This window comes from Ambystoma mexicanum, chromosome 1p (genome assembly GCF_040938575.1).
Source record: "Ambystoma mexicanum isolate Mex_15411 chromosome 1p, UKY_AmexF1_1, whole genome shotgun sequence".
Lineage (NCBI taxonomy): Eukaryota > Metazoa > Chordata > Amphibia > Caudata > Ambystomatidae > Ambystoma > Ambystoma mexicanum.
In genome coordinates, this window is record NC_090921.1 from 733369757 (window position 1) to 733389412 (window position 19656).

At 48.2% G+C, this 19656-nt stretch overlaps 1 protein-coding gene across 5 annotated transcripts in view; it reads left to right on the forward strand.

The window, feature by feature from the left end:
* PBXIP1 (PBX homeobox interacting protein 1) overlaps positions 1-19656 on the forward strand; it is a 220419-nt gene that overhangs the window by 160891 nt on the left and 39872 nt on the right. For 4 of the 5 annotated variants that reach the window (XM_069650226.1, XM_069650231.1, XM_069650225.1 and 1 more), the window contains 3 exons: positions 133-239; positions 8199-8364; positions 17416-17508. In XM_069650226.1, coding sequence (XP_069506327.1) covers positions 133-239; positions 8199-8364; positions 17416-17508 — 366 coding nt within the window. The remainder of the gene's footprint in view (positions 1-132; positions 240-8198; positions 8365-17415; positions 17509-19656) is intronic. The other variant, XM_069650235.1, reaches the window with a different exon arrangement.

Here is a 19656-nt window from a genome sequence, read left to right on the forward strand (position 1 = left end):
CTCTCTCCCTCTCTCTCTCTCCTTCTGCATCTTTATGTACCTAATGTGTCTCTGCCCCAGGTTGCCTCTTTCATTTCCTTTGCCTCTTTCTCCTTCCCACTTCGAGATCTAAAAGTGCTTTTGTCTTCCTAGCTGGGCAGGTGCAGTCTTACGGCGGCGCGGATTCCCACGGCCAGCTGTCTCAAGGCGTGGGAGAAGGTTTTCAGAGCAGCGCCTCCTCCAACCTTGAGGGTTTCCAGGTAGGCACAGCACTGCAAAGTGGGGCACAGCTGCAGCACCCAGGGGCAGGGATAGACGTGTGGGGTACAGAGGCCTTTACTGGCCCATTCGGCCTCGGATAGTGATGACTAGAAGGCAGCAGAGCAACAAGGTGGCAATGGTGCCCTCTCCTGTGTTAGAAAAGGGCAGCGGTGGAGCAAGCAAAGGCGTGGGGCTGTTTCTGTGATGGGAATGAGGCCGGAAGTAGCGGCACTGCAGCCTGGGCCACCTACAGATTACCCACAAGTGTGGAATGAGCCATTCCCCTCAGATCCCAAAAGCCGGCTCTGGAATCTGGATGTCCCGTGGGACAGACACACTGGGACTCAGGTTCGTTGGGGCATAACATCAACATGCATAAGGCTTTTATGCATTTTTGTAACGTCACGCCCTATTTTCATTCATTTGTATAGCGCACAGGAGGGGCGGGACGCAACTTGCATTTCCGCCATCTCCTTTCTGCTCTGCCATACATATGCCCCAGCGTTTGCGCTGGCATGCATTGTCATGCGGACAGAACATTCTGGGGAGCCCTCTGGCTTCATGCAGCAGCAAAAAGCGGGCAGACCCTACAGGGATATTTTGGTTCTATGGGTGCCCTCTGGCCACCTGACTAGGACTCGTGGATGCATTAGGTTTGGTTTCCAAGCAATGGCTATGGGCTTATCTGAATGTTGCTTGTATTCATTGAAGGTTTGGGTGCCATTTCAACCAGAAGCGATGTCAACAGGAAGCAATACAGGAGACAGCGGCTGTGCTGGTTGTGTGCCTTTACAATAGGTTGGGGATATTTGAAAACTAGTGACCCTTTGGCAGGGCTCGCAATTATGATTCATTGAGCGGGAGCTAAAACCAGCCCCTGGGTGTGAGGCATCACCCAGTGGGCAGGAGCTACCGCTGGAGGATCGGGAGTGAGTACCCAGCGCAATGCACATCTACCTCCACATGATATATAATCTTTCACTTTTTGCCCATTATGTATAATCTGTTATGCTTAAATGTGTATCAGATGTGCCCAAATGTATCTTTATTAACATTCTCAAACAAAGTTAATGTCACATATGCATGTTTGTAAGGCACCAGTTGGCCTTGGGAAGCAGACGTTGCTCCTGGTAGCTCCTGGTAGCTTGTGGTTTCAAGCTAACCAGGGTCTCCTATGCTAGAAGCAGGAGCTAAAGTGCTCTAAACCCCCAGAAATGTGGAACCCTGCTTTGATGAGGAGAGTCGTGGGGAACCGGCATAGCTAACATTAGCACAGGCTTACTGCCACGATATGTAGCATGGCACGATTCGGAAATGTACATATTCACAACTGGAACACACGAGTGGGGTCAGGTGGCAAGCTTGGATACAGTTTCTAGGCACTATGTGGTCTATGGCAACTAAAATGCACCCTCTCTGCCACACGAGCACTACACAGCTGAATGCCCAAGACCAGTGCGCCCCTCGTGCCTCAGGTTCAGACATACCAGCAAGTGGAGCTTCCACAGCCATGGGTGGACAGACCTGAGGGCAGGGAGTGGCAAGATCAAATATTCAGGGTGGCACCCCATTCAGTCAAGTACCATAGTCATCAGACCCACCCATGCCCACCCACAAAACTCTGCAGTATATCATTCCCCTCATGGTTCCATTGGTAGAGAACAAGGGCACAAAGGTAACAGTGCTACTACTTAGCTACCAATCACACACCACTCTCACACAACGTGTGACCAGCTCTCTCAACTATCTCTCCCCATTTCCCTCTCACCGCTGGCGCTCATTTTCTCAATTCTATCTGTGATGCTTTCTTGCCCAGTCTCCCTTACACCTCCCCCCACTTCTGTCCTTGCCTCGCCTCTGTCTCCCAGTCTGCCTCATGTCCACTTCTCCACTGTGCTCCTTTCTCTATGCTCTATCCCATGTGTTCTCACCCTCGCCACTGTCCCACTCCCACCTTTATCTTTCCCAGTCTGTCTCCCCTCCACTCCTATCTCTCCCAGGCTGTCTCTCGCCCACTCCTATCTTTCCAGTCTGTCTCTCCTTCACTCTCCTCTCCTATCTCTCCAGGTCTGTCCCTCACCGGGATCTCAGCCTGTGCTACTATTATCTTTATCTCACCCAGTCTGGCTCCCCTCCACTCTCCTCTCACTCCTATCTCCCCCATACTGTCTCTCCCCCACTCTCCTCTCACTCCTATCTCTCCAGGTCTGTCCCTCACCACGATCTCAACCCGTGCTATTATCATCTTTATCTCTCCCCGCCTGGCTCCCCTCCACTCTCAATCCTATCTCTCCCAGGCTCTCTCCTCCACTCTCCTCTCACTCGTATCTCTCCAGGTCTGTCCGTCACCGGGATCTCGACCTGTGCTATTATCATCTTTATCTCTCCCAGTCTGTCTCCCCTCCCCTCTCATCTCACTCCTATCTCTCACAGCCTGTCTCCACTCTCCTCTCACTCCTATCTCTCCCAGCCTGTCTCCACTCTCCTCTCACTCCTATCTCTCCCAGTCTGTCTGCCCTCCCCTCCACTCTCATCTCACTCCTATCTCTCCCAGCCTGTCTCCACTCTCCTCTCACTCCTATCTCTCCCAGTCTGTCTCCCCTCCTCCACTCTCCTCTCACTCCTGTCTCTCCAGATCTGTCCCTCACCGGGATCTGAATCTGTGTCACCATCCCCTTTATCTCTCCCAGTTTCCGTGTCACCCCAATCCGACCATTGTCTCTCTGTTTTTTACGTGCCACCTTTTATCCTGTCGTGCTTCCCATAGTCTGTTTTCCTCTCAGCTCCATTATGTTCCCGATTCCTCTGGCACTTGCCATCTTCTTGTTTGCATTTCCAAACTCCTCATCTCTCCCCTGATTATTCTTCCAGTGTTTCGTTGTTTCATTTCATCTTTCAACCCAGCTCTCCTCTTGTTTTCATCTGCCCACGCCAACCGCCAGTACACGCCTGGCTGTACATGTTTCCTTCCCTTGAGATCTCTCCCTCTTTGTCTACTACCTGATCTTTCCTGGTTCCATCCTGCCAGCTTCATCACCCCGCTCTCAATTTCTTATTCTTTATTTCACCCTTCATTACTTTTGTTTTCACTTTCCTTTGCTCCTATCCCCCTCTCCCCCTGCTTTCCTTCTTATGTGACACTCTCTGTTCCTATTTTACCCCTTCTTTTTTTCTTCGTTTCCCCTTTTTTTCAATGCCACCCCCTCGTTTAACTCAATCTCGCATGCTTGTCCACTTTCATTCTATAGCCATCATTCTGCAGGCACTAGCCTCAGGAGTTTTATCTTCCTTCCCCTATTTCTCACACTCACCTCTTCTTGCACTCCACCCCATAGCCCTTCCGCGCGCCCCTTTCTTTCTGCCTTTGTCTTTTGTCTTTGTTTTATTTATTTTGCTTTCATTGCCTACTGCGGCTATCAGTCACACCTTGCTCAAGTTAGCAGGGCCCCAACAAAGCTCCGCCCATTTAGGCTGACAAGCGTGCCATCCTGCCGCATGATCGATGAGACTGAAGAACAGTGGCTGTGCCTCCTGCATTTGGGTGAGGCAGGAGAGTGAGCACTGCAGGCCACAGCAGGCAGTTCCATAGTTCTATGTGGAAAGACCTCATTTTAAAGATTTCAAGAGAAAAAGACCGATTTACATTGACCGATTTTCTTTTCATCGAAAAAACCAGCATTGTAAAGGTCTTCTTCTCTTGAGACCTTTAAAATGCGGTATTCCTTTTTTTTTCAGGGTGTTTCACCCCCGTGAACCCCCCATTGTTCCTCCCCACACATAGGGGTTTTGCTGCCCAAATCCCCATCTCTGAGCCATAGCCCACTGCCCCCCAAACCCCACTCACACACCAACACAGCCACACACTTGCCGGTTCTCCTGGTCCCGCGCTTCCGGGTCCTGAACTGCCTGTCAGCCCCTGCGAGCTCTCGTGTGCGGCAGGGGCGTGATAGTTAGATTTGGAAAGACCGCTCCATGCGGTCACCTAACGGTCTTTCTAAATCAGTCTTTTACAGGAAAGATCTGTTTAAAAAGATCTTTTCACTTAGGACCCAGCAGGCTTCTGTCTTCTGCCCCCTGCCTGCATACCGTACACCATTAGTTCTTCCCCATCTTTCCAAATGTTGGGGACTGATTCACGTTGGCCTCTACACCTCCCCCTCCCACACTGTGCCCCGGGCAGTGGCCTGCTTTGACCGCCTCTTGAAATGGCCCTAAGCAAGGGGTGGGCTGGAGTGAGTTGGGGGTGGGAGGAGCCCATTAAGGTTGAAAAGGTGGAGCTTCAGTCTTATTTTAAAGCACTTAGTAGATGGGATTGTTTTGATATCTGGGGAGGGTGCTCCACTGGAGGGTAGCAAGTAGGGAGATGGATTGGAAGGAGATGCCGGTGGGCGGGGAACAGAGAGGTTAGGATGGGAGGAAGAGCCTAGGGTGAAGAGGGGGAGTATAGGACGAAGAAGTCAGGCAGGTAAGGGGGCCGAGACCATAAATGAAATTGAAGACCAGGAGATGGAATTTAAAGAGAGCGATTTTTGCATTGAGAGCCAGCAAGTATGGTGGCGATTTGCAGACGTGGAGGAGGACAAGGTAAAGGTAGGGGGGTGCAAGTGGCAAAGTTCAGGAGTTTAAGAGTACAGGGGGAGTAGACGGAGAGGCCAAGGAGAAGGCTGGAGCAGTAGTAGAGTTTACTGAGCACAAGAGTAGAAATTAGGGGAATAGCAGGGTTGTAGGTGAGGTGGGGTGCATTTTTCTGATGTTGAGGGGAATCACATGTCCATTCATGGCTGTGGCTGTAATGAATTTTTGTTGGAGAATAAGGTCGCTCTCGAAGAGGACTCCCAATACTGCAATCTATGGGTGAAGGACACAGGATGCCCAGAGGAAAAGAGATGGGGGGGTACAGGGGAACGTGAAGCGTTTCTCCGGGGTTGTTTTGGGCTTTGCACGGGCCAGCGAGCTGGCCGGCGCATAGCACGCCGTCCAGAACAGAACTGCGAGACTTGTCCTTGGCCTCAAGCCCAGGGACCGTATCTCTCCAGGACTGAAATCTCTGAACTGGCTCCCAGTGGCTGCGAGGATTAAGTTCAAAACCCTCTGCATTGTCCACAAGGCCTCTTGGGGCCTGGGGCCTAAATACCTTCAACTCTCTCTTCCTAAATATCTTCCTTCCCGAGCCCTTCGCTCATCCGTCTGCAACTCCCTCAGGGTCAGCCGCTTCTCGAAGCAACGAGCTGGGGGTAGATCTCACTCCGCGGCAGGGGCCTCCCTCTGGAACAGCCTTCCTGCCTCCCTGAAACTTGAGGAGAACCATCAACGGTTCCGGAAGCACCTCAAAACCTTCCTCTTTGCTTCTGCTTTCTCTCTCCCTCTCCCCTGCTAATTCTTCGCTGAATCTGCACCGAATCTGCAACTGGGCCACTCTCGCCGACCTCGGTCCTGGGCCCAGCCACTCTCCACTTGCACTGCCTCCCTGGCAACCCCTGCACTGCGGGACTGTCTCTGTATCCCTACAGCCCCCGTTCCCAGCACTTGTCTGCACTTACCTTGCACTTGCCACCAGCTGGCCCTATTTATTTTATTCTTCTTACCTTGTACTGCACTTCCCCCCTCCCCTCCCCTTGCACTTTCTCCCTTCCCCCTACCCCTGCACTTGCGCGATCTGAATGACACCTGGCCTAGTAGGATCGTTGTCTGTCTTCCCCTGTTCCCCCCTCCCTGCCTCGTCGCGCCTTGAAACACTTGAAACCCTTGTGTATAGGCGCGTTACAAATGCCATATCATATCATATCATAAGGGGGCAGGGAAGGTTCGGGAGCAGGCGACAATTGACGGCGACCGTTTGTCCCTGCCCGCCTACCCCCTTTTATTACGGTGTACATTTAGGGGGGAGGAGGATTCTATTGGGAATTTTTATTTGTCCTCTACACCGGTTTTCGGGGGCTTTTGGTGTGAGGTTAAAGGGCCTGGGAAGGGCTGGTAGTTTTCATGTGACAGGCCAGGGCATTAGTTGGGGGAGTTATAATATAAGGTTTTCGTTGCTGATGTGACAGGTCAGCCTGGCTGTAGGTCATAGGAAGGAGGAGTTTGGTGTAGAGGGGAGTTGAAGGGTATGAGGTTACTGGATGCCAGGGGCATGGACCCTTTGGATGAGGGGGGAGGGAAGCACAATGGGGGAATAGCAAGGGAATGGATGGTGGTGGTGCTGTTTGCACAAAGGGGCTACCCCAGAGGTGCAAAGAGGGGGTAGAGGTATTGGAGATGGAGGGGCATGGCCCCGGGGAGAAGATGGGAGAAAGCGGGAAGGAAGGCTTGAGAAGATGGTAAGGAGATGGTAGGGAGCAGGGGATATGTAGGGAGGAAGTTGAACTGATTTAAATATTTAATTGTAGGGGGAATTGAAAGTGTTTAATTATTAAATTTGTTTGGCAAGTTGGTAAAAACAGTTATGCTAGTCTGTAAGTCCAGGGAGCCAGGTTAGCGTTTATTTGTGAGCTTTGGCCTGTCACATTAAAGCGACCTTTTCCACTGCAAGCGAGTCTGGGTGTTTTTGTGCAGTACGCCCAAAAGGAGAGTAGGATTCCCATTCGTGGTGTGGAGGAACACGATTTCCATTTGAGGGAAGTTCAGCAACAGGCAGCAGAATTCCATCCAGTGCCAGATGGCTGGGGGGCAGCTGGGGATGCTTGAGGAACTGACGGGGTTCAAGGATGGAAAGGAGATGATGATCTAGGCGTGGTGGTGAAAGTCAAAAGAGCTTTCCCAGCTTTCCCAGGGAGGGGATGGTGAGCATGAAGAGGAGTGGGCCATGGATTGATCCTTGACGGACGCCCTCAGGAAGCACTGTGGAGAAGGTGTTTGAGTTCCAGGAGATGGAGAAGGAGTGATCAGAGTGGTAAGAGTCCCCCCTCCCCCACATCTAATTGTAGTGTCCTTAAAACCCGAGGAATAATTCAGATTTTCAACACATTTGTTCCAGAAAGTAATAATTCTATTAAAGACACAGAGGCGAAGGATTATGCTTTCTCTTCACTTTACTGTTGAACAGTAAAGTGAAGAGAAAGCATAATCCGAGCCTCCGTCTTGACATAGAATTCAGATTTTCAACACATTCGTTCCAGAAAGTCATAATTCTATTAAAGACACGGAGGCAAAGGATTATGCTTTCTCTTCACTTTACTGTTCAACAGTAAAGTGAAAAGAAAGCATAATCTGAGCCCCCGGTCTTGACATAGAATCCACGTTGTCGGAGGCTGGGAAGAGGTTTAGTACGATTAGAATGGAGTAGAGGTGAGTGGGTTCTCTGTGCAATTTCCAAATATTGATGGCCGCACACCAAAGAGATTTTTTTTCCAGCTGATTTTGGTGCACCCTTCAATATTCTGAAATGTTACTATCCTCCCTCCCATTTCAACCTACCCATGCCCTCACTCTTTAACTTGGGACTCCGTTAACTAACACACACACACACACCTGCTGCATCCATGGCTTTCGTCTTCCACCTGGACTGGACGGCCTGTCATTCCCTGCGCGCACTAATGCGCACCAGGGGTGTGACAGTTCGCTTTAGAAAGACCGCTCTGTGTGTTCTCCAAATGGTATTTCTAGAGCGATATATTTATTTTTTTGTCAGTCAAGTGCAAAAGGGATTTTCACTTGATACTGGTGAGTGTGGTGTGCCGTGACTAGGAAGTTGGAGACATGAGTGCTGTTTCGGTAGAAGGTCTGGTACTGGATTCAGGTAAGAGGGGTCACAGAGCGAGTAGTCCTCAAATTAGCTTTTGTTTGTCCATCTATCATTTTAAATCTTTAAAAAGCTCGGAGCTACACAGGGGATTTTTACAAGGAATATAGGTAGGGGTACAAGTCCTTTTCTAGGTCTCAATTGTTGATGTTTTTTTTGGGATGGTGGCAGGGTGTACAATCGGATCTGGTAAAGGAAGTACTCCTCTCTCTCGTTCTAGGATTCCAAGGTGCCTGGTGCCACCACAATCCCAACCTCGCTCACACAGGTGGAAGGGGAGCCTGTTGGCGCCCCGCAGGAGAGCGCACACTTGAACATACCCCCAGAAGACGGCCTTGATGCTGGAGACGTTGATTTCAAGGCACCGTCATTCGCCAGCAAAGCAGGTGAGATTTCCATATCACCTGCCTGATTCATGGTCGAGCAAACGGCTCCATGTACCCAAGGCAGCCTTTTTCTAGTCATGTGATTTTCTTTTACAAATTGTATTGTATTGTATTTAGTTATTTACATAGCGCTCTTCACCCATTTGTATGGCCTCAGTGTGCTTTGGGGTCGGAACTCCCTCAGTGACCGTAGTCCATGTGCTGGACATTTTTTTAAAGTTTAGATTAGGAGATGCTTGTGTGCATTTTGCCGCTCTAGGACTTGGGTGGCTGGCTAGGCTCATCTCATCTAAGCAGCCCAAAAGAGGTCAGGCACGTGGGTGGGTGCTGTTGGTGGTTTGCTTTAGGGTGCTGTTAGTGGTTTGCGATAGGGTGCTATTGTTGGGAGAGTTGATGTGTGGCCAGCTATACCGAATTTCTTTTGTTGGTAGTCGCTCTATGCTAGTGGCAGAGGTGTTGAGGTAAATCAGGTGTTACAGTGTGGATGGCTATATGTGCTGCTAGACTGGAAAGCATAGCCATAGCTGCATTCTACGGTGCATGGATGGTTGGCCGCGCCTGTGGCCACAGGTGTGGTGTAAGGTATACGTACCATAGTCTTCGAGGTTATACATACCATTGTCTTTGGGGTGGATTCGGCTGGAGCGTTCTTTGTCCACAGTTGCTGGCGTGGTCTCATTGTTCATGGTCTCTCTAGTGTGAGGGTCTGAGTAGGTGGTGGACGTGGGTCAGTTTGTTGCGGTGTGCCTCAGAGAGGGCTGCTAGCTTCCCTGGTCTGTTTGTCTCATTATATTTGGTCTCTCTTGTGCTAGGGTCTGTTGTGAAGTGAGCGCAGGTGAGTTTCTTGCGGTGTGTCACAGCGAAGGCTGCAGGCTTCACTGGTGTATTTGTCGGGTAAGAGTGTTGTTGAGCATGGGGTGATGGTGTGCCAGGTGGGCCGCGGCGAAAGCTGCCGACCACTTGTGTTGTACTTGGTGTAAGGGGATGGTGGGTTCGGTAGTGTGGTTTCGACGAACGATGGTTCAGCGGGGGATTGGGAACAGGCAGGATTTTTAGGGCCTTTCTGAGTTTCAGATGGTGTTCAGTGTTGCGAGCGTGTAGGGTTGTGGAGTTCCAGGTGATTGGCATTCTCAAGTACAGGGGTATGGGGTGTGGGGTGGGTGGGTTTGAAGCAGTGTACCACAGGTAAGGCAGCTGGCTTCCTTGGAGTATTTGTTAGGTAGTGGATGTTGTAGTGTATGGGGGGATAGTATGTCAGGTGAGCCGCTGCGAATGCTGCTGGCCTTTGTGTTGTAATTGGTGTAAGGGTGTCCTGTCCTGATTGGCTGGCCTGACTGGCTTCGGCGGAGTGGATTTGAGGGGGGGAAGGATTCTGGGGGGGTATTATGGGAAGAGCCAGAATTTTAGGGCCTTTCTGAATTTCAGATGGTTTTCAGTGTTGCTAATGTGTAGGGGTACGGAGTTCCAGATGATTTGCCCTTGGACGGAGAAGAAGGATCCGCCCAGCCTCGAGGAGTTGTGAGTTGGGACCACTCGGTAAAATGCTGTGCGGGATCTGAGATTCCTTGAGGGCTGGTAGGGCATGACTTCGTCTCGAATGAAATCCGGTCCGGTGTTGTGGACGGCTCTGGGAGTGATGCACATGGCTTTAAAAGGAGCAGGTCGACCGGACGGGAGCCAGTCGAGGACATTTAGTGTGGGACTGATGTGTTTTCTGGCGGGTAGGTTAATGAGCAAGCGTGCTGCTGCGTTTCGGATTCTTTGGAGTTTCCTTAGTTGAGATGCTGGATCGCCTAGGTAGAGGCTGTTTGCATAATCTAGACAGGACAGGATGATGGAGTTGATGGCCAAGAAGCGGTGGGGATAGGTGAGGTAAGGGAAGTTGGGTCTGAGAATTCGTAGGTGGAAAACCAGGTTTTAGATCCGGTAGCAGTGTGTTGGGTGAGGGATAGATCTGAGTCGAATGTGCATCCCAATTTTATTACCACGTTGGAGATTGCTGGTGCTTGTCCTAAATACTACATTTGTGGCATGGAATTTACCAAGGACTACAACTCCCAAAGGGCGTGAGTGTATTTCGCAGAAGCCTCAGATGGGAAAAGTAGTGCCCTGGTGAAGTGGCATTATCTGGGCACACTGTCTGAGCATGTAACACTCTGAAGCCACACCTTGCACGTGTATTTGCATCGTCCATCCAAACTACCCCCTCAACGACAAGCAAGCCTGATACTGACCCAGGCAAGCCCAACCTACCCCGCAGAGAACGCTGTGCCAGACATGTGACCAACTCTGCCCCAGCCAAGCCGACTCCCCAGGGACAGCTGTGCCAGACACATAAATGACTCTGCCAACCAGCCTACCCTGCAGACCGCGGTGCCTGACATATGACCGGCTCTGCCACATGCCAGCCCAACTAGCCTCCCCCACAACCCACAGACAGATGTGCCAGGCACATGGGCGGCTCTGCCCCAACAGAGCCGACTCTCCAGAGACAGCTCTGCCAGACACATGAATGACTCTGCCCTAGACCAGCCCAGCAAACCTACCCTCCAGACAGGTGCACCTGACACGTGACCGACTCTGCCCCAGCCAAGCCGACTCTCCACAAACAGCCATGCCAGGCACATGGACGGCTCTACCCCATGCCAACCCAACCAAGCCCACTGCCGCAGACATAGACAGCTGTGCCGAGCACATGGATGACTCTGGCCCAGGCTAGCCCAACTGACCCTCCAGAGACAGCTGTGCATATCACATGACTGACTTTGACCCAGTCCTATTTGCCATGCAAATTATTTTTGCGGTGCATCATACGTAACACTGTATCACAGCAAGTAGGCTTTGTGATTCGCTTCATGGGACGCAGAAGCTAGGGGCGTTTTCTCGAGTGGCAGCAAGCCTGAAGTATCTGCCACTAAAACGTACCCGCTTCTCGGAACCCAATTCATAATTTTCAACTACCTCCCTGGTAAGTCTGTGACGGAGCATAGTTCTAGAAACATCTTACTCGTTTGTTTGTGGCCACGCTGCATACGTTTTCTTCCTCCTTTTCCGGCTGGGCTGCTAACTTTGACACAATCCCATCCACCTGTACACCATTAATGCTGCACCTACTGCCCAGGGATGAGTCGCCCCCTTCCACTGCCATGAACTCCTGGCCGGGGTGCCCACGTAGACACCCTTCGCCGTAATCACAGCGAGCAGTGCTCTTCTGCTGCCCAGAAAGACACGCCTCCCTGCACGCTAACTAAACAACTTCTGATTCCAGCACCAAGAAGTTTAAGATCGAGACCGCGATCCAAAGAAGATAGTACAACACCACTTGACTCCGTTCAGGATAACTACAACCCATGTATAAAAACCGCGGATGTATCGATGGCATCAGCAGATCCGTTGGATCTGTCACAATATACGATCGAAGAATCGGAATCATGTTTAACCAAGAAAACGTGAAAAGCAACTCAATACCAACAAGTAGTAAGACAGAAGATAGACTACATTTGGCGAACACCAACAACACTACAATCTTTATGACATCAGCACAAAAATGTGAACAACTAGTGGAGACAAAAGAACGCTGCCCAAATGGCTCTAATCCTCGGAAAATACAAACCAAAACAATAGCAAAGACTGGGAAGGGGAAAACAAGAAATAGGTTGAAAACACAGTAGTCCCCGAACTAAACCAAATCGGCAAAACTTTAAAAAAACAGATCTTGTAACGAACAGAAAAACTGGGGACACAAGCGTGAAACTGTCACCCATGAAGGAACATTGACCATATGAAGAGTATCATCGGAAACGAACGAAAGAGCTGAGGTTGGTGAACGAGCGCCACCTCACATACCGGGAAAAAATCAGAGTCTCAGAAACTTCAAACTGGAGCAAATTGGAGGAAGTCAAGGAGAAACAGTCCTAAACAGGAAAAATGTGATGATACTAAGCAACTGCATTCCTGACCTCCGTCAGGTTTGTAGAATGATATAAAAATCATGGAATTTGGATTCCGAGGGAGAATGGACTGTGTATACCTCCACATACCTTCTCCCGTGGTAAAGTTGATGTTTGTAAAAGCCACATAGAGTTTTCAAATGTTAGGCTTTGACCTAACGGAATACACTTCGAATAACACAGTATCAAAGGAACCAAATCAACCTGACCAAAGAGGTTCCCAAAGAAGAGGTCCTTCTGTGAACTCAAAAATAAAACTTAGCCAACCAACGGAGAAAAGGGACAGAAGTCCCGGGGCCAGGAAAAAGGCGGAACAGGTTGAGACCTGTAGAGGCAATAAACAAAAGGATGCCGAAACTGAGCCACTAGAAGAGGAGAAAAAGCCCATCCTTGCTGATCACAAGATTCCGCTCTACCAACAAAACAGAGAACTCAAGTCTTATGAAGACCCGTTGAATACAAGGCGCAAACCACAGGGCCAGTTTTCAAAGCTAACAATCTCCTTTAAAATAGATAAACCATCTACAGATTCTGTGGGCCCAGACAACCGTAAGGAAAGTACCTTATCAAGTCAAGCTCAAGAAAAGTGGGCCTGCATACCGGAATATATGGCTGCTTCAACTTGAAGATAGGAACCCACTGACGTGAAGATCAAACAAGTGCCCCAGCAGGAAGTGACATGTACAATTAAGAAAACTGGCCAATTAACGCTGGGATCGTTGAACATAAGAGGGTTCACACACCTCCTATCTCCAAGTGACGTAAACTTAGGAGAATTCGATATCTTGTGTCTTCAGGAGACCTGGCTATCAGAAAAGCCATACATGGATGGATATGAGTCCTTTATCTCACCAGCTGCAAAGGGCACTTCTGGTCGTCCATCTTCTGGCCTCTTGACTTTGATACGATCAGGCAGTGAAATCCATCACATTCAAACTCTGATATCAAGGCTCTTCTTTCAAGTACTACATCTGAAGTGTCAGCATGTGGACTGCACAAATCCTGAGGTTGAGGGAGACAATATCGTACTAATTAACATCTATTAGAAGCCACTGGCGGTGAGCAACAAAAACTTCCTGGAACTGGCCAAAACAACACTGGACGAAGTCCTTGTAAATTTAAACCTAAGTACGTACTTCTATATGGAGATTTGAACCTAACCTACCTGAAAGCCGGAAAGACCGGCAAAAGCCGAAATCATAAATCAGCGACATACCAAAGGGGAGCACTGTGGAAACTGTTAATTACCCCGGGAGACCTGCTAAACCTCCAAGTGACAGTAAAAACAAAAGATGACCCGATCCCAACTTGGGAAAGGGACAGTAATTTGGCCATCATAGACCACATTTTCGTGTCAAGAGAGCTTCTCACACACATCACAACTTTTGCCACGGTTCGCACTACCCATAGTGACCATGACCTATTGATTGTGAAATGGAACAAGAGATATGAAATTAAAAAAAAGATGGAAGCTATAATAGAACAATGTGGAGAAGGAACTCGTCTGAGACTATCAGCAATAGCAGTCTAAAAACTAACATCGACATACACCACCGCAGTTTCACCGAAAGATGTTGGCGATGCTAACAACCCCGATTATGAACCCTATCTAAACACCTACCGAGTGAAAGGTAGGAACATGAGAAATGACCGATGCAACTCTAATCGACACTTATACGACAAGAAGGTTGTTGTGGAAAAAAGAAGGTTAAGAGCATTGAAACGCCACGCAAAAACATCTAATACAACAGAGTGCATTAGAAAAGCAGCAACGGTGCACCGAACATACAAAAATTGGTTAAGATCGTACCGTACAACAATATATCAATCAGACGCAGAAGGCATGTTGAGAGTGATTTGTGGGAGAAAACAGAGAGAATTTTAGGTCACTTATCCCACATTGAAGGGGACAAAGAACGTGTTGCAAAACAGTGTGGGAGAAAAAGTATGCATAAAGCAGTTTACAGCTCTCTTTCAAAAACCTCCAGTAACTGCTCTAGATTCCACAGATAACACTCACAACAACGATCTGTCCCAACTTATCACAAAGTGGTATATTTCCAGTGGCAAAGAACTCGTACCGGAGAAAATCCACAAACTGAACACATCAAGGGCCCCGGGACCTGATGGCCTGACAAATGCTCACCTGAAGGAAAACCCTACAGAATGGGCACCTTTCATCTCAGAGGTCATCAAAAAAATCACTGAAACGAGGACCATACCAGCGTCATGGAGAACAGCAACAGTGGTACCAATATTTAAGAACGGAGCAAGAGATAACCCGGTGAACTATCGACCGATAGTGTTACTGGACGTTATCAGCAAGATCTTTGGTTCCCTGCTGCTCGAGCGCTTCCAAGCATGGGCAAAAGCTTGAAAACTTGGCGAACCTGTTTCAATCGGGCTTCGTCAAAAATGCAGGGACATCAGTGAACATTCTGTTCTTAAGCACGCTAAAAGATTGTACAAAGGCTCAGAACTCTAAAATGTACATGGCTTTTGTTGACCTGGTCCAGGCGTTTGACCAGGTCAACCGTGAAACCCTTTGGAACAAGCTTTCAGCGAGAAATTGTCCAAGAGGAATCTTAGAGCCAATTCGATCTTTACACAAAGATATGTCTATTAAAGTAAGGCTGAATCAAGCAGGTACACTGTCCGACAAAATCCTCACCGCAAGAAGAGTGTAACAGGGGTGCCCTCTAGTGCCCACCCTCTTCTGCTCATACCTGTGGGACTTTGGTGAAACGGAAGGTGGTGTGAGAGCTTTCCCACCGACTATGGTAGGAGTAAAAAAGTCCCATCTGCATTACGCGGATGATCTGATCTTATTAGATCAGACTGCCATAGGTTTGCAGCGACAATTGGACAATCTATTCAACTACATCAAAAACAATGAGTTAGAGATAAACAAAGAAAAGACTAATATCATGATTCTGGAGAAAAACCTGAGGCACGACGACAAATCACAGTGGTATTTGGAAGGTGTAAAAATCCAGTGTGTCAAAGAATTTAAATATTTGGGGGTCATGCTGGGCAACAGTGGAAAAGAAAATAATATGCAAGAGTCATTGATGGAGAAAACTAAGAAACTGATACTCCAAGCGCGAGCCATACATAAAATAATTCTGTCGCTTTACTATGGTTCCACTAATATGTCGCTTTACTACGGTTCCACTAATATGTTTCTATGAAGCAAAGGTAGTACCTTCCCTGACATACAGGGCAGAGGAGATGCCTAGGATCCCGGATACAACCTAGTCCAAACTAGAGGGTCATTTCTGGCGCCAGGTTCTGAACCTGCCTACATCAACTCCCCTACCTTTGATACGCCAGGAACTGTGCACACTGTCACTTCAAGTCATGATGGATAGAATTAACAAAATGTTTTGAAATAATATACAATTAGATGAAAGGAGGAAAGAACAAACTACTGTTGGAATGGGCTCTGAAAAAACTATCCAAGCTGGAAGAAACAAACTCTACAGAAGAAGAATTAAAGGTAAACCCAACTAGAGTGAAAAGGAAATTGGAAGAATGGGATTGGATCCAAACACTGGATAAAAGTGCTAAACACAGAATGACTGCCCATCTTCCCCCCGCAATGACACGATTTCATGAGATCAGAACGTATTGGGGAAAATCTCCTGAGCTATTTTTATAAGGGGAAGACTAAACCTTCTCCTGACCAACGAAATTAGATCTATAAGAGGCTGATCTAAATCTAACAATGCCGTTTCTGCACAAACCAAAACCAAGTAGAGACTCTCAGACACTTACTCTTATCATGTGAGGCATTGAAAGCCGAAAGAGACGTTCATATGGGCCCTCTGTTTAAAAACGCTATAACATTTGAAGAAGAAACTTGGTGGAAACGATTGAGGGAGAGCGAACTGGTGATGTGATAGCAGTGACGCAGTTTCTTCACAAAATTGATCTACAAAATCATGAAACCAATGAAACAACAAAAGACCATGGACAAACCTCTTGAGGAGTGAGACACAGAGTCAATAGCCGAGGGCAGACACTTTTGATATACTTTGGTTAACAATATCTGGATCTTGCTTTGTGTTTACGTTTTTGTTTTGGTTTGATCTTGTTTCATTTAACTACTGTTCACGTGCAACTTGACCATCGGACGAGAAAGGGGGGGGAAACGAGAAACCTTGCATGTGGATGTGGCGGACTTTGAGTCAAGATGATTGAGAAATATAATCTTGTAAAAATTGTTTTAAACAGTTGAATCAAGTAAATAAAAAAATAAAAATGTCTTTCAGGGTCCACTTTTATACACAAATCCTTAAACGGGTATATCTCCCTCCGAATCCTTCTGAGATTAATTTGAATGAGTGCATATGTTCCTGGTTGACTTAACGCACCTTGAAGCAGGCTTCCTGGCTCTGCACTAACCATGCATGACCCCCTCACGCTATCACCATTCCCTCTCAGCTCATAACACTTTGCCCCTGTAATATCTCCTGTGGCGGTGGATATTCCTCCACACCTGCAAATTGCCATGCCAACCACCAAGGGTGTTGCTAGGTCTGGAAAAGACCCGGGGCTAAGCTAATGTCGGAATTGTCGGGACTGGGGGATAGCTAGCCTTTTGGCTGTAGCTCCTGAGAGTCTATCCGGGGCTACAACCAAAACACCAGGGGCTATAGCCCCCTTAGCCCCCCCCTAGCAACGCCTCTGCCAACCACTGGTCGCCGGAGGAGGGGGGGGCTGTACTGAAAGAGAGTCGCTAGCCACTCTGCTGAACCCATCTTTCCTTTCTCCAAGGAGGGAGACCAGTCCTTCCTGTGCCAAGGGGGACTTGTCACTGGTCCTATAAAAGCTCATGCCACTACGTGCCTGGAATGCCAACATACACCGTGCAAGAGCACTGTTGTTAGATTCTAATGTTTTTAACGTTCACAAAAATCGTCTTCGTCCGCCTGCTTCTGCTATTATTATAAAGGCCCAGCGCCCTGCCACTTTCCCTCCAGGGCTTTGTCGAAGTTGTCAGCCAGAGGCAGGTGGGCATTTTGCCCCTACATCACGTATTCAGTTGTCACCTTTTATATCGAGCTTTTTTATTTTTGCTCTGTTTTATTTTGTTAAGAGAAATGCTTGAAGACTCTGGTACAGATCGTGCCGGAGGGCCTCCCCCTGGGCCACTTGAAGAGCTGGGGACAGAATCTGGCTGGCAGAGCAGGTGCCTGCATGCACCCTATTTACTACTGGCATGCATGCATGCACGAATGTGCGTGTGCTTGAGCATGTTCGCGCGTGTGTGTCGAGCGGTCATATAGGAGATTGTGCGTGCTTGTATATGTGCTTCCATCCAGGGGTCAAGTCCTCAACATTAAAGTTGGGGTACTCATCAACAAATGCAATGGGATGTGACTACGCCAGAAATTAGCATATCCAGGTGAAATATGCACATTTCATTAGATTGACTTTGCATAACCACCCAAAATGCACAGGACGAAAGGCATTTGCCTTTCATAAAATCAACACAAACACAAAACCAAGAGAGGATATTTTCTTCTAATAGTGTTTTTGAAAACGTTAGAAGGTGTGCATGTTTTAAACTCCAATAGCCAATACAAATGTTTTTCCCTGGGACTTGCAGTTCCGAAATGGGACATTTTAACTTTAGTTGTCTGTTATTTTTCACGAGGTTATATAGTGCAGTGAGTGGCCTACAAACCTGACGTTTGGGGTTTGATCCCTGAGGTCGGCTTTAACGCACAAATCCAAAGAGGACATTCAATGTTTCTCATTTTAGCTGGGGGGGCCTGAGTCCACCCTCTGAAGAAAGGACCCTCGACTTGAGCCCTGCTTCCATCATGTGTGCTGGTGTATGTGCTTGTGCATATGCCTTTGGGTAGCCGCTTATGTCTGCCTGTTGCCCGTGTACACGCTTGTGCATGCGTGTGGATTTTTTGTGCGCGATTGTGTGTGCTTGGAATGACTTGTGTATGCTTGGAATGACTTGTGTGTGTGTGGATGCTTGTGTTTTTGCTTCATAACCCCACCCCCCGCCCCCATCCATTGCTTCCTCGTGCTGCACGTGCTGCTGTTGTCCGATCTGTTAACGTCCATATTTCTGCATACATCCTTGCCACCAACAGTAAACTTGCTTCTGAGAGCTCCCATATTTGCATAAAGGGTCCAAGGCAGGGGCAGATCACGCATTCTAACCAGGATTACGAATTTGGTGAAATGAGGACATTGGGAGTAGAACTCATGTCGCCTCTTAGGTTCACTGCATAACTGAGTACTAGACCCTATCTCTTGGCTGCGTGCACTGCCTGGACCCGCCCACTCTGTCTAGTCCTCATGATATACAGACACTCTTCTTTTCCTTAGGCTGACCCAGCCCCGTACACACTCCTGGCTTCTCCCTGTCAGCCAGGCCTATCCTTCTCTAATCTGTGTCTTTGGCAGATGTCTGTAGATTTTTTTTTTTTTTGTGTTGTGGTTTGATTAAACCTTTTAAAATGTACATACACAAAGAAGACACTTAAAATGTAAGGAAAGATATGTACAGTGACAAATGAAAGAAAGCAATATTTAGACATGTTTTTGCTCTACATGCCCGTCCGTCTCCCGATCAGCTAAACTGTTGGTCCCATACTTCCTGACATCCTTCCCCTTCTCCCAGCGTCCTCTTTCCTGCCATGGGTGGGAGCCCCTGTAAGCTTCCTGCATCAGAACTCCTTCCAGTGCAGCCTCCCATCCCACAGGATGTCAGTTACTGGGGTATTTCCCGAAGTTATGGCTGCCTCTAATTCCCACGCGCGCTAGACAGCCATGTGGGTTGCTTTTAATTTGTTGGTGTTGCTTTTTTTTTTATATATAGGCCTCATCTGTGAGGTTTAAATCATGCATGTGCTGTATGCACGGTGATGTGTTGGTTTCAAAAAACGGGCATTGGAATGCCAAAGAATCTGATGTGTCTGGGAAACACTAGGACCAGTCAGGGGTCTGCAACCTTTGGCTCCCAGATGTGTTTGGACTACCATTCCCATCCGGCCTGTACAGCATAGTCAATGTCAGGAGATCATGGGAATGGTAGTCCAAACACATCTGGGAGCCAAAGGTTAGGTCATTCCTATCGGTGATGAATATGTTTGTGGTGTTGGCAATATGACATTAGAAGCCTGGTGACTTAGTAGAGTCACCAAGGCACCTTACACAACTCAATAAATAGATTACCCATTATTTATAGGCTTTTTTAGTGGCTACCATCTCCTGGTCGGATTTCATTGCGCCTAGCAGTGCAAGTGATTGGACGTTGGCCTAGGAACATTGGGTATGACCAGAATGAACATTTAATGTAGGGGTTTGGCCATAG